At 33.0% G+C, this 13,141-nt stretch overlaps 1 protein-coding gene across 2 annotated transcripts in view; it reads right to left on the reverse strand.

Moving 5' to 3' along the window:
* The window catches only part of LOC102578187 (glycogen phosphorylase 1-like), a 14,349-nt gene extending 8,984 nt beyond the window's left edge, over window positions 1-5,365 (reverse strand). Inside the window, exons 1-9 of one of the 2 annotated variants that reach the window (XM_006364239.2) lie at window positions 4,490-5,350; window positions 4,261-4,375; window positions 4,034-4,134; window positions 3,243-3,334; window positions 2,639-2,774; window positions 2,398-2,466; window positions 2,176-2,277; window positions 1,692-1,790; window positions 905-1,015 (exon numbers count right to left, since the gene is read on the reverse strand). In XM_006364239.2, the coding sequence (XP_006364301.1) occupies window positions 905-1,015; window positions 1,692-1,790; window positions 2,176-2,277; window positions 2,398-2,466; window positions 2,639-2,774; window positions 3,243-3,334; window positions 4,034-4,134; window positions 4,261-4,375; window positions 4,490-5,176 (1,512 nt within the window). In that variant the 5' untranslated portion in view covers window positions 5,177-5,350. Of the gene's footprint in view, window positions 1-904; window positions 1,016-1,691; window positions 1,791-2,175; window positions 2,278-2,397; window positions 2,467-2,638; window positions 2,775-3,242; window positions 3,335-4,033; window positions 4,135-4,260; window positions 4,376-4,489 lie in introns of both variants that reach the window. The other variant, XM_006364240.2, reaches the window with a different exon arrangement.
* Window positions 5,366-13,141: the final 7,776 nt, after the last annotated feature.

The following is a 13,141-nucleotide window of genomic DNA, read 5'->3' on the forward strand; positions in this document are numbered from 1 at the left end:
GGGGGGGGGGGGGGGGGCAAGAGTACAGGATAGTAGGGACAAATGTTAGTTTGAAACATGTGAGACAAATTTATTCAGGGTGTGAGCACTGAGCAGAGACGAGGCGTGCCCTGAGGCTCACCTCAAGACAAAATAGTCCAGATCACTTCTGCCTAGAGCCTTTAAGTTCAATTGAAAGGAGAATTAATTTGAAACAGTGCAAAATAGAACCAAATATATTAATACTCCCTCCATTCCATATTAAGTTAATTTTTGAGGCATTTTCCATTTTTCAAATTAACTTAATTGTTCAGTTTTCAAGACTACTTTTAGAGTATTCTTCCAATTTTACCCTTCACTAGTCAGTATTGGAATTAGTGATTAATTAATATTTAGTTATTTTAATCATAAATTTGACAATAATTAATAATGGTAAAAATGGAAAACTGGGTTCAATTTATGTCTTAATCTACTTTTCTTATAGGGTGTGAAACACCTCAAAAATTAACTTAATATGGAATGGAGGGAGTACTAAATAGAGTGATTACAATAGGCACTTGGTTACTATCTTTTGCACTGTATAGACTTTGTTTTGGATTAGAATGTGAAATATGCAACTATTTCAGGAATCATGCTATGATACTAGAGGCCTATGCTTCATGCAATGCCTTTTCATCTCAAAACAACAAAACCAAGTGAATTGACAACTTTGCTAAGTCTATGCCTTCAGGCCAAAATTGTGTCGCAATGAAGAAACAAGTATTTATTATTGATGATAAGCAAACTATAAGAGCATAGTTTTTTAGCATCCCGTAGCAACTAGTAAGGTCCATTGACTTGAGCCCCTTGTTTTGTGGATGGCATGACTGTATATGCTTATAAGGAACTCCACACACTACAGGCCCCAAAAACATCAGGTAAATACCTTCTCTGGAAACTCATCAAAGCTTCTATGTAAATCCTTAAACCTCCTCATTATGTCTTGTAGTGATGCTGAAACAAAGAAATATTGTTGCTTCAACCGCAGTTCCTTGCCCTGAGAAAGAACATCAAAGAAGGTTTTTTTTTTAGAATCGGTAAAGTTAAGGAACATCGAAAGTTGAGGAATATGTTGCTCAAAATGGTTGGAGAATACATAAGAAAACCCAAATGTAGAATGCATTCTCAAGCCTCAAGTTGCACCCAAGGGTGTGATCTAGTGATCAATGAAGTGGGTTGAAAAACCATGAGCTCTCAGGTTAAAATTCTAGCGAAGGAAAAACACTTGGTGATTTCTTCTCATCTATTCAGGCCTTGGTGGACAAAGTTGACCGATACCTGTGCTAGTAAGTGGTGGGCAGGTACCCCGTGGAACTAGTAGAGGAGCATGCAAACTGGCTCAAACACCACGATTATCAAAAGAAAAAAGTTTGTCAAGCTTCAAGTTTCTTTTACCTTTTCTAAATGTAATTATCTCTACCCAAAACATTTGAAGACTAGAGCATTTAGAATTATTTAGACAGTGCGGTAAATTGAAAAAATGAATCTAATCTTAATTCAGAAGTTTCACATTTTATTTTACCCTTCAAATAACAAGAATTCAAAAGATCAAGCACCAAAGCAATTCCAACATAGCATGGGCGGGTTCATAACCCGAAGGCTAGCCTCCCGAGGAACTAAAGGAACTCTACATTTATCCACTTTCTCAAGACATCAATATAGAACGGAGATACCTGGTAAGAACGGTCATCAGGGTACAACACATTACTTATAGTTTCAGCCTTCTGTCTGTTAACAATAGCATTAATATAGTCCCCAGTGGTATAAGACTCCTGCAAGTGATGAAATGGGGACCATGTAGAAGTTAAAAGGTAGAGAGATGTCTAACAACATAATAAGATTTATTCTCAAAAAACTAAAAGGGTTCTAATCTTTGCAGCGATAGGTAAGAAGTTCACATTTGAGAAAAGTCGAAAGTGACTAATACCATAAGCCAGTCAGAAAAAAGAAACACGAGTAAATTGATTACGAAGTTCTTCTCTCCCTTTTACATGAACCCCACCCCAGAAAAACATAAAAAGGAAAAGTCACGTAGTGAAAAAAAGACCATTCTGTAAATACGGAAGATGTCCCTCAAAAGTATGTAGATGCCTCCTCTGCGGCATCCCCTCTAGACATTTTCAGAAACAATTACAAAACAACATGGTTAAAAATTACCATGTCATATTGATCACTTGGTTTAGCAGCCCACAGTCGAAGGTTGATGGCATTTCGCGTGCCATAACCGGGTATTGGATTATCATAAGCCACTGCTTCAACCTTCAAGTAAGAGACAAAGAAAATGCTCAAGGAATTGTATTTTTCATTTGGGAATATGACATGACAATAAGTCTAAATTTCACAACAAAAGAAAGACTTACAAAATACAGAAGCACTTACTGATTCTCCAGGTATCCAAATTTTACATTTCTTTCCATTTAAAACTTCCTCTTCAACAGTCCCATAGAACTTGCATAAAAAGCACATTGCAAGTTAGCAACAAGTAAAAGTTTAAATCAAAAAGATTGAAGATAATATCAAATACCCCACCACCACTACCCGGGCAAGAGCTAAAACAAGAAAAAAAATGTTTCATTAGGATAAATTACTGAAAGAAGAGGAAAAGTAAATACTTGCAAACCTTCACTGGATATGATACATGAACACGCTCTATCTCCCAGGGGTTCCCAAAGTTCAACCAAAAATCAGGCTGTTCGTGTTGAAAACCATCCACTATGATCTGACGAAATAATCCATATTGATAGCGTAATCCATAACTGAAGATGAAGAGATGTAGAGAATCCCAACTCAATCAACCTTTATAAGAAAACTTCAAGATGATAAAGGACAAATCCTTGAAGAAAAGTTAGACACCACTTGCTTAGACCCTAAAATTCCAATTTTAGATAGGGGACTCCATAAAAGCAGCCCACCAAATTCTGGAGGATCCCTAATAGATATTTTGGTTTTGGAACAATACAGAAACTCTGCTTATAAAAGGAAAAGAAAACAAAAGAACTAAGCAAACACTCTAATCTTATCATCACAAAGGTGGCTATTATCTGGATATGAAAATGCAGCCATGAAACAGGATATTGTTCAAAAAAGTTAGAGAGACCCATTTATTCTGACGGTTTCTGTTGTTTAGCATGTTTGGGAAAAGCGAGGAGATTCAAAAGCCAAGGCCATGATGAAGAAGCGACCAACATCAGAACCAAAGTGATTTTAGACAACAAGAACAATACCCCCAAGCTGGATAGTCCAATGTCGCCAGGGAATCCATTTGACAAGCTGCAAAACGAGCTAGGCCGCCGTTACCAAGGGCAGCATCTCCTTCCTTGAAACAAATGAGTGTTAGAAACAAAATCATCAGAGATAATTTATTGAAAGAAGCAAAGGAACAGCCAAATGTGTGTAACATGAAGATGGAGAAGACGCCTCTATCAACTGTAAATGCAAGTTTCTTCAAAATTAGACTGATTACCACAATAATTAACAGTGCCTATGGATGCAGTCAACTGATTATCATTAATTGTACAAAGCAAGGCCAGTCAATAAAGTTGTCCTATGAATTTGAAATTATTGAACCCTCAGGGGTTGGCCTGCTGGCAATTGACTTGAGCCTTGGGGTTTGCTCCCTTTCAAGGTCTCAAGTTCGAAACCCACTGGGTGCAAACAATTTCTGAGGGCCATCGGACTGGGTAAAACCTGAATTAACCGTGGTGCACTTGCGGGAAACTCCTTGCCGAGGGCCTGTGCACCCCTGGGATTAGTCGGGGCTCAAAGAGACTCGGACACCCGGTGCAAATCAAAAAAAATGAATTTGAAATTATTGCATTTTCATATACAAGCATTATCCTATCATGTCCTTTAGCAACTCATAAATTTTCTAGATTAACTTAAATTCATAAAAAAAAAAGTCCATATAATCCAAAGTAACCACTAAAAACATACTCATTACTTACTAGTTTGTGACATGTTACGGACACAAAAAATTGTTAGAGAATCAGAGACAACAATTCGAGATTTCACCAACCTGCTCTGCCAAGACTTCATAGTCAAATCCAAGCTGAGTTAAAGCATCAGCATATTGGTCCTGAATGCCAAGGTTTGTGACACTGTTAGTTAGAGAACGACCTGACAGATCAAGTAAAGAAAAAACTTAATCAGACGAAAGAATAATAGAATACGAAAGGCCTAGCTGTGCCCCAATTAGATGCAACAAAAGAAAAATGATTTTATGAGCATATGAATGTCAAGTACCCATAAGAAATTCAAGCGAAAGGAAGTAAATTCGCTTAGGATCTTTCTTCTTAAAGTACTGATGAGTATCATGCCATCGCTCAATAAGCCGATCCCTGACACTATGAGCTAATGCCTGCATTGTCCATACTTCATCAGTAACAGCTACATAAGTAACAGAATCTTAATCTAGCAGCAGTAAATTCATCAAAACTGAATCTTTATCAAAATTCCTTCAAGTAGGAAGTACCTGGTAAGCTTCAAAATCATCAAAACTGAACCTTGACCTAGCTACAGTAAATTCAACATGATCAAGAATATCCTTCTGTAAGCTAATTGAATCATTCTTCAAGAACTCATCCATCAACCCAAACATCTTCTCTACTTTCGCCTTCCTGCCTCCTAATTCCATATTCAACCCAGGTTTCCTCACAACCACCCCTCTCCCACTAACTGCCGACGGCGCCGAAACTCCGGCGCCACCGTCATCGCCGTCGATAGCCTCCAACAATGCCTTCTGAATCTTCTCCAAATACTCCATTTTCTCAATCTTCTTACCATTAGAATCATTGACGTAAAACTTCTTCACGAAAAACTCACCTTCGAATTCAATAATAGCCTTCTCAATTTTGAGCCCGAGTACTTTGAATACCCGGGTAATGATTTGAAGAAGCCCAATTCGGTTCTTGGCTCGAATAACGAAAAGGGTCGTGTCTAAAGCGTCGTCGTTTTGGACATTGATGGTAGAGCTAGAGGTAGAAGTTGTTTCAGTGACGGCTTGGTTAGAACTAGAAGTAGAACTTGAGACTTTCAAATGGCTGAAGGCATTGGAGGAGAGTGAAGTGGAAAATGGACGGTTAAGATTGAAGATTGAGGGGAATGGGAGGTTTGTTGGAGGTGATCGGACGGCCAGGAGAGGAACTGAAATGGCAGCCATTGCTGAAAAGTTGAAGGAGTCTGAAACTCAAGTGTAGTGAAGTAAATCAATCATCACGGGAAAAGGTTGACAACTTTCTACTGAGTACACACTTTTGACTATGAAACTGGAAATCCCAATGTTATTATTATTATTTTCAAAAATATGTTTCGATATAAAATTAGATAACAAATCAATTGAGCTATTAACGTCTCTCAAATTCTACCAAAGTGATGGAAGAATGTGATTCTCCAAGATCTTTTCTTCCAGAGTTTCTTCTCTTTCTATTTATTGATTGATGTCACCAACTTTTGCTGATTAATGATTATATCAACCATGTGATTAGAAAATCAGATTTATAATAAGTATATTGTCATGAATAACTCAATATGATTGTTATCTACCATAATCCTACGTTGTCTCTTCTTCGACTCTACTTAGGATTGCGTTCGTCACTCTCAAAGAAAGGTATAGATTCAATTTTTCACAGTCATTTCATTCTTTTTCTTCCAATTCTAAGAAAGAAAAATCTCAAAAAATCCGTCAATAAATGACGAACTCCATTATATAGATGATAGGACAGGGCTAAGACAGTAATCTCGATAGAGATTAGGACGAGCTTTGATGAATAAAAGAAGAATTGGTAGAAATTCGTCGTAGAACTAAATTCAATAATTATATGAGTTGACGATAATCATGCATTATCTATGTTTGCATTTTTAAAGGTACCATCTTTTTCAAGAGGATTATTTTCTTTATTGTTATTTAATACTTTATTTGTTCAACAATATTTGTACATTATTGACTTTGCGCACTTCTAAAGAAATTATAAATAAAAGGGTAATTTTATTATATCACCCTATGAATATAATAAATATAATGTCTTGAAAAATGTAAATGGAAAATGACTATAATTAATCATGAGGGTAAATCAGAAACTAAGTGTAAAATTATTCATTAATTTCATAAGTGAATAAGTATTGTTGAACATCCTAAAATATTATAGTGGACAATATTATTGGACGGAGGGAGTATTCTTGTAGAAAATTAATCAATACGTCTTTATAATTTTAAAATAATCATTTGTGAAGGAAAATATTTACTTATAAACTCAAAAGTTCTATATGTTTCTGTATATTTAATTATTTATTGTGTATTAAAAATAACAGTAATATCCTATTTATAAAATGAAAAATCAAATTAAACTAAGACTAAAAACCACTCTAACTAACAAATCCTAATTAAACATAAATAAATAAAATACTATAAATAACAAATCATAATCAACTTAGATTCTTACTTTAATTTTGAATTATTATATTCAACAGTTTTGGGCCATATAAAAAAAATGCTCAAAACATCATCTATATTATATCAAAATAAAGGGAGTGTCTAAAAAAATAAAAATTGTTCCCCATAGTAGTCTGGACTTTCGACCAAGTCAACTTTCCTAGATATTTTTTCTTAACACATCAAGTCTTTTAATTTTATTTTATTTTATATTCGATAAAACTGACAAGATAAAAAAAAAAAAAAAATACATTCCTCGTTTTTGCTTTTGTAATTAGAATTTCTTTTTGTATCATTTCTATTCTCTTTTCTTCAGTAATTTCCTAGTTTTTAACATCTAATTTTTAGGATTTTTTTGTAAAATTTATATTGTATATGATAGCGTTTGTCCCTGGAAATGTTTACCGTTATTTCTTATTTCTAAAAAAAATAGTATATTGGAGTGAAATTTAAAAAAAAAAAAATATGAAACGAGCTTCAATATTAAAAGATAGTTTTGTCAGTTCACTCACAATATTTTTCTTAAACTAATACATGTTCAAATATAACTTTAACTAGGTAATTTATCCGCGCTTCGCGCGGACATAAATAATCTTTCTAAGCTTTTGAACAGCCTTTTCAATAATCGATTGTTATAGGGGGGAAAAAGTAAATTTTAGTAGGTTTTAAGAACATTTCAACAGAAATTAAATGATTTGACATTATCACATATCTCAAGATTTTTAAATATATAATGAATGATTAAAAATATCTTGATATCTAATCATTTTTAGTTTTTACATAATTTATCATAATATATGTTTGATGATATAATTGTCTTGTTAAAACTGAGTGATGTTTTTATGTAGCGATTAAACATATTTTTTTCTATTTTTTTGTATATGAAAAATATAGAACTGATAATTTTATGGTTAGAATAACTCCTGTTGACACCTAATATTGACCCTCCACGATAAGAGTTAATTTGCGAGCTTCCTTAAATCCAAACGATTTGAAATAACTAATTTTATAAAAATCAAAATATGTTTCAAGATATTTTAAGAATTTTATTCACTTTTATAATATTTTAAATAATAAATATGTTTTATAGAGTGACGTATGTAACTAATATATTTTATAAATACTCGAAAACTATCTTGAAAAAAAAAAAGATTTCATTATTACTATTATTATTATTTTAACGTTAAATGCTTTATTAATCTAATTTAGTTTGAATTATAGCTATGTTGTTGAATTAGTTATTTTTATTAAGTTAATTATTTTATTCCGTTAAGATTAAGAAGCTCGTTAATTAGTTTTTAATAATTCATCTTATTTATGTTTTAGACGAAGTCACAAATTAAATTCGATGTGGCTACACCTTATTTACGATTTTAGCCATCTTTTCTTTCAACCTTTAAAGTACCAAATATTGGGCCATTTTTTCAGCCCAAATCCCTCCATTCAGCCAATCCCTCATTTTCCAATTCCTCTCCCGTAATTCCCAGCCCAAATCCACCTATTTTCCAGCCCACAAATTCCAAACAATACTATATTCATCCATTAATAATCCAACACAACCCACCAAATGACCCCAACCCGGCCCACTTCACTTTCCCAACCCTTAAACCCATCACTGCCATCAGTGATGTTAATACAAGTGTTAGTGTTAACATCGTTCCAGAACGTTAACATCACCAGCAAGACGCGTCAAAAATACACGCCATCTTCACAATTGCTCAAAACGTGAGCAGCAGCTCGAAACGACACCAAAAGTAGCCCGAAACGACGCTGTTTTAGCAAGCTCACGGCGTCAATACACGGACAACGTGTTGTCTTCTTCTTCATGTCCCTTTCAAATTCGTACCAATAGGGCAGTAAAAGCAAGCACGCACACCGTCCCCCTTTCCCCTTTCGGAATGAGTCAAAATCTCAAGGAAAAGGTGTTTAACCAAAAGGGTGAAAGGATTTTGATTTTTGAATTTCGAATGGAGATTTCCATCCGGATTTCCCCCCCCAAAATCTACCCTAATTTCCCCTATATAACGTCTTTTGCATTCATTGGTAAAGGGATTTTTTTTTTTTGGGGTCTTGAGTTGAAATTTGAACTAAGGCAGAGAGAAAAGTGGATTTTTTTTTAGCAAATACAGGGGAGAGTTCGAGTAGAAACAGTTGGAATACACAATATACTTTGAAAATAGAGAGACAATAGTTTCGGTTTTGGGTCCGGTTTTCTGTCTAGACTCTTTGGATCATCGTTCGAGCTCTATTTTTGTGGTGAAGATTATCGCTTTAGTTCGTCGTTGTCTCGGTCGCTGCTCCTCAACAGGTATATGACTCCCAACTCTTTTACTATTAAGTTTCAGTAGAGATTTCGACTTGAGTTGTGTTCTGTATAAGTTTTCCAATTTATTTTTATTCGGAGCATGTAAAGCTAAATGTTGTCGTTAGTATTCGTTGTGCCTTTCCTGAAATGGTTGTGAAGGTTCCGTGTTTCAAGATGATTTAGTGCCTGTTGTTAAATGTCTCTGTGTTTACATTTTTATTGAATTCATGACCATTATGCTCGCCTCAAGTCTTGGTTTGTTTCACTGGATGGCTATGATATTTATTTATTTTTTGATGAAGTCGCATTCGTGCCTTCATTATGTGTTTAGAAAGCATCGAAAGGCTTTAGGCTGCTGTACCCTTTTGTTTCTTATGAATATGAGTTGATTTTTTATTATTTTTTGTTGAAGTTATGTTCTTTAAATGCATGTTTATAAATTTGTCCGTGTCTAGCTTTTTTTTTTGAAAGAAATTTCTTTTACTCGTCCCCTTGTTCACTTGTTACTCGATATTTTTGAGTTCTAGATTGTAGCTGAGAGTATTTGTTTATCCTTCTCTGTTTATAAGGCATGGCTCGACTTACTTTAGTGTCATTTAAATGGTTTAATATCTGGAAATTTTAGTTATTGCCCTAGTCACCCTTCATAGTTGTAACTATTATGTGATAGAAAGCATCTCCGCAATTTGGGATTTACTATAGTGTCATGAAAACATAATTTCGTTTTGGTCCGAGTGTACTCTTAAAATATCGCTTTATGTCACCTCTAACTCGGCCATTATACCTCCGTTTGATGCTCTTGGGTGCTATTTGATGATACAAGTCTTCAATTTTAATGAATAGCATGGTTAGCATAGCTTTGTTTGACCCCTGATCGATTTGAGATTGTTTTGGTTTAACACGGTTTCGTCTTAAATGTAAAACCACTAGTCCTGCTTGATAGGTTTATGTGACATAACATGTTTATTTTCTTTCCTTTTTTAAATTTTCTCGTCAAGTCCCTTAGTTTCATGTGTATCCGCTTAATTTGAATTAATGTACCAATTTTTATTTTTTATTTTTATCCTAAAAATAAGAAATTTAGTTCAAATACAGTTCCTCCTTGTGCATTTGCTATTGTTTAAGTATAGCCAATTAATGTTTGTTTGTTTCCCGTGCTAGTTAGGATTTTAGTTGTTTTTATTATCATTATATTTTTATTTTATTTATTTATTTATTTATTTTATGTATTCTTTTTTTTCTATCTTTCTCACACGTTGTAGCAACATTTATTCCCTGGCATGGCATTGTATTCTTTGTTGGAATTATTATATTGTCCCAGTTTCTGCTTATCCATGATGTGAAATTGGAATATTTCATTTGGTGTTAGTTGGAATATATGAGTTTTGTGACAAAGAAGTTGATGTTAGCAGTAGCTTGTCATATTATACCACTATCGTATTGTGTCGTTCCTGCTATCAAATTATCGTGAGTGTTACTTATGTATTTTATTTGTTTTGTCGCATGTGAAATCTGTCCAAGTCCTCGCGGACTCCATCCTTGCATTTTTCTATTGGGCCATGGAGGCCCAATTTTATTTTATCCGAGTCTACCAGCCTTTAAAATCGACGAACAGGTCCCAAAATCGAAAGATACGCGGCAGATTGAAAAATTGGAAAGATTGAGCCAAGGGTCCACTCTTAATTCCAAAGAGATGTATTTTGTTATTTTGGGCCTAAGCCCTCGTCATTTTATTTATCAATATTCTTGTTAGAAATTAAGACAGGTACAAAGGTGGCAAAAATCGGGCCAAAATGAAATTAGGCCCAAGTGCTGGCCCAGACGAACAGAAAACCAGACTTGGGCCCAAAATTTCTCTCTTTACTTTACTATGCCATATTTGTTTATCTGTCATTATTTGTCGTTAATCTGAAGACCAATAATTCAAATCCTCGAAAGAAGTCCATTTCGCTTTAAGAAATTAACTAAACCAGTCATCTTTTAACAAAACTTAAAGAATAAGTTTACAAAATATTTCACTTAGATAAATATTTCATAATTCTATTTTTTTTTTTCTCCCTTAAAATGGTCCTAACTAACAAAATAGTTCAATTTTGCAAGTTAAACTAAGTTAAAATTATTTTAGCCAAATAACTAATCGTCGGATAACCACATTGGTGGACATTCTAGGTGCTTTTAAAACCTTCCTAGAATGTTAATATGAACCTTGAACCCCTTTACAAGTTTTCACTAGATTCCTGTTTTAGTCTTTTGAAATCAACAGTTTTTCTTAATTTTTCTCAAGAATTAAGTGGCGACTCTAAACCAGTCTAATAATATATTTTAAATAAAACAACTCCTTGTTAAAATAAATTATATAAAAATTTTCGATAATCAATATTAGTTATAAATAAGTTAAGACTGTTAAAAATGTACACCACAACAACATAAATGAAGCTTTTTAAAGACAATCTACTTGTCGGAGGTCAAACATTCACCACTTTTCGTTATTGTTACTTTGTTACTGTAACAAAATTTATAGAAGGAGAAAAATAAATTTGTTGACCCTTTTAGAAATTCATTCTTCATTAAACTGCTGCTCTGAAGGTCCTTCTAGATGCTTCATCAATGCAACTTTACGACTTTTTCAAAAATATGTATGTATAGTTGTTGCATTATGAAAATACAAGTAGATCAAAATGTTGGATTCTAGACTCATGTTAAAGAAATGTTCTCGAATATTAAAAATTAAAAATGAGTCTAACCTAGATAACTCAAATGCTCAGCAATTATTTGGGACATAAAGGACAACAAATCTATGTTAATAGACATATCTTTTGTAGCTTAATATATTACTTTTATTTAGAGCATGTTTTATTTCATATTCTTCAAATTAAGCTTGCTGAAAATAGTCATAACTCAGACAATTTTTTTTAGTAGAGCTGAATGAGAAGGAAAAAAAGAAAAACATTAAAAGGACGAAAGTTTTGTCCAAGTGAGATCATATACATACCAAACAAAAACTATTCACTACAATTTTAAGGAGACAACAAAACAGCGAGAAAAAACATACATTAAAGGGAGTAAACTATGAGATATCAAATGATGATAACAAATCATTCTAACCAGAAAAGTTCTTATGTTTTAAAATAACATACCTCAGAAAATTGACTAACAATTCAATCAACTTTCAATCCTTAAAGTACTCATAATATCGAGTGATAAAATTTAGTAAAAATAGATAACAACAACATAAAAACAAAAAAATATGGGTATGCAAAGTTATTAACTCTCAGAGGATTTTCTAAATAACACAAAATTTCATCCTTGTATGTGAAGAAATGACGTTGTTGATGAACAAATCAGAGATTTGTAAGAGTTTTTTTTATTGTACCTTCAACAATTCCAGTAGAGAAAACTTGCTTGAATAATCAATTAACGTTTGTTATTTAATATGTACTAACAAATACTTATAACAATAATATTGCAGAAACATAAACAACAAAATTTAAAGCATGTACTCAAAAATAACAATTAATAATATAAGCATAAATTAATGACTGTAAAAACATACCAAGATCTGTAACAATAGAATGAAATGGAATGGAAAAAAATCGAGTCCACTGAATGCACAGTGTCCCTTTAAGGAAATTATTCCCCCTTAGTACCCGAGATTTAAAAGAATAGATCCTCTCAGGAAAGAACGATCTATTCACCAGTGTATTGATACAAAAAAAATGGTGTTAGTGAGTCATTCAATAGGAGCAAAGTACACAATTATTTAATTGTCCAGAAGAAGGAGAAGAAGTTCAAAATTTTCATTGTTTTAAAATGAGAGGAAATTCCTCTATTTAGAGACAACAAAAGATAGTGTGAACAAATGTTTATTGTGTCTTATCGAAAAGATCACAACCTTTCATAAAAGTCACAACTTTTCATAAAAGTCACAACTCTTTATAAAAGTCGCAACTCTTCATAAAAGTCATAACTCTTCATAAAAATCATAACTTTTCATGAAAGGAGAAGGTTAGTTTTGGAAATAAATTAAATTAAAAGGGAATCCTAATTTGTAGTGGCGCCACATAGGCGAGTCTAGGGTAATCTTTTATATATATATTAATAGGGGTGTTCACGGTTTGGATAAAAACCGATCCAAACCGAAAAACCAAACCAAACCGATAAAATAAAACCGATTTTGTTTGGATTTGGTTTGGTTTGGTTTTAGATTTTTGAAAACCGGTAGTATTTGGTTTGGTTATGGTTTTATTCGAAAAAAACCGAAGAAATAACCGAACCGAACCGATGAATTATATACATATATTTTATTAATATACATACTTAATATATTATTTTTATAAACAATTTTAAAGATCTTATACATATTTTCATTAAAATTTCTTTATAATTTACTT

This window comes from Solanum tuberosum, unplaced genomic scaffold (assembly GCF_000226075.1).
Source record: "Solanum tuberosum cultivar DM 1-3 516 R44 unplaced genomic scaffold, SolTub_3.0 scf00476, whole genome shotgun sequence".
NCBI classification, from domain to species: Eukaryota; Viridiplantae; Streptophyta; class Magnoliopsida; order Solanales; family Solanaceae; genus Solanum; species Solanum tuberosum.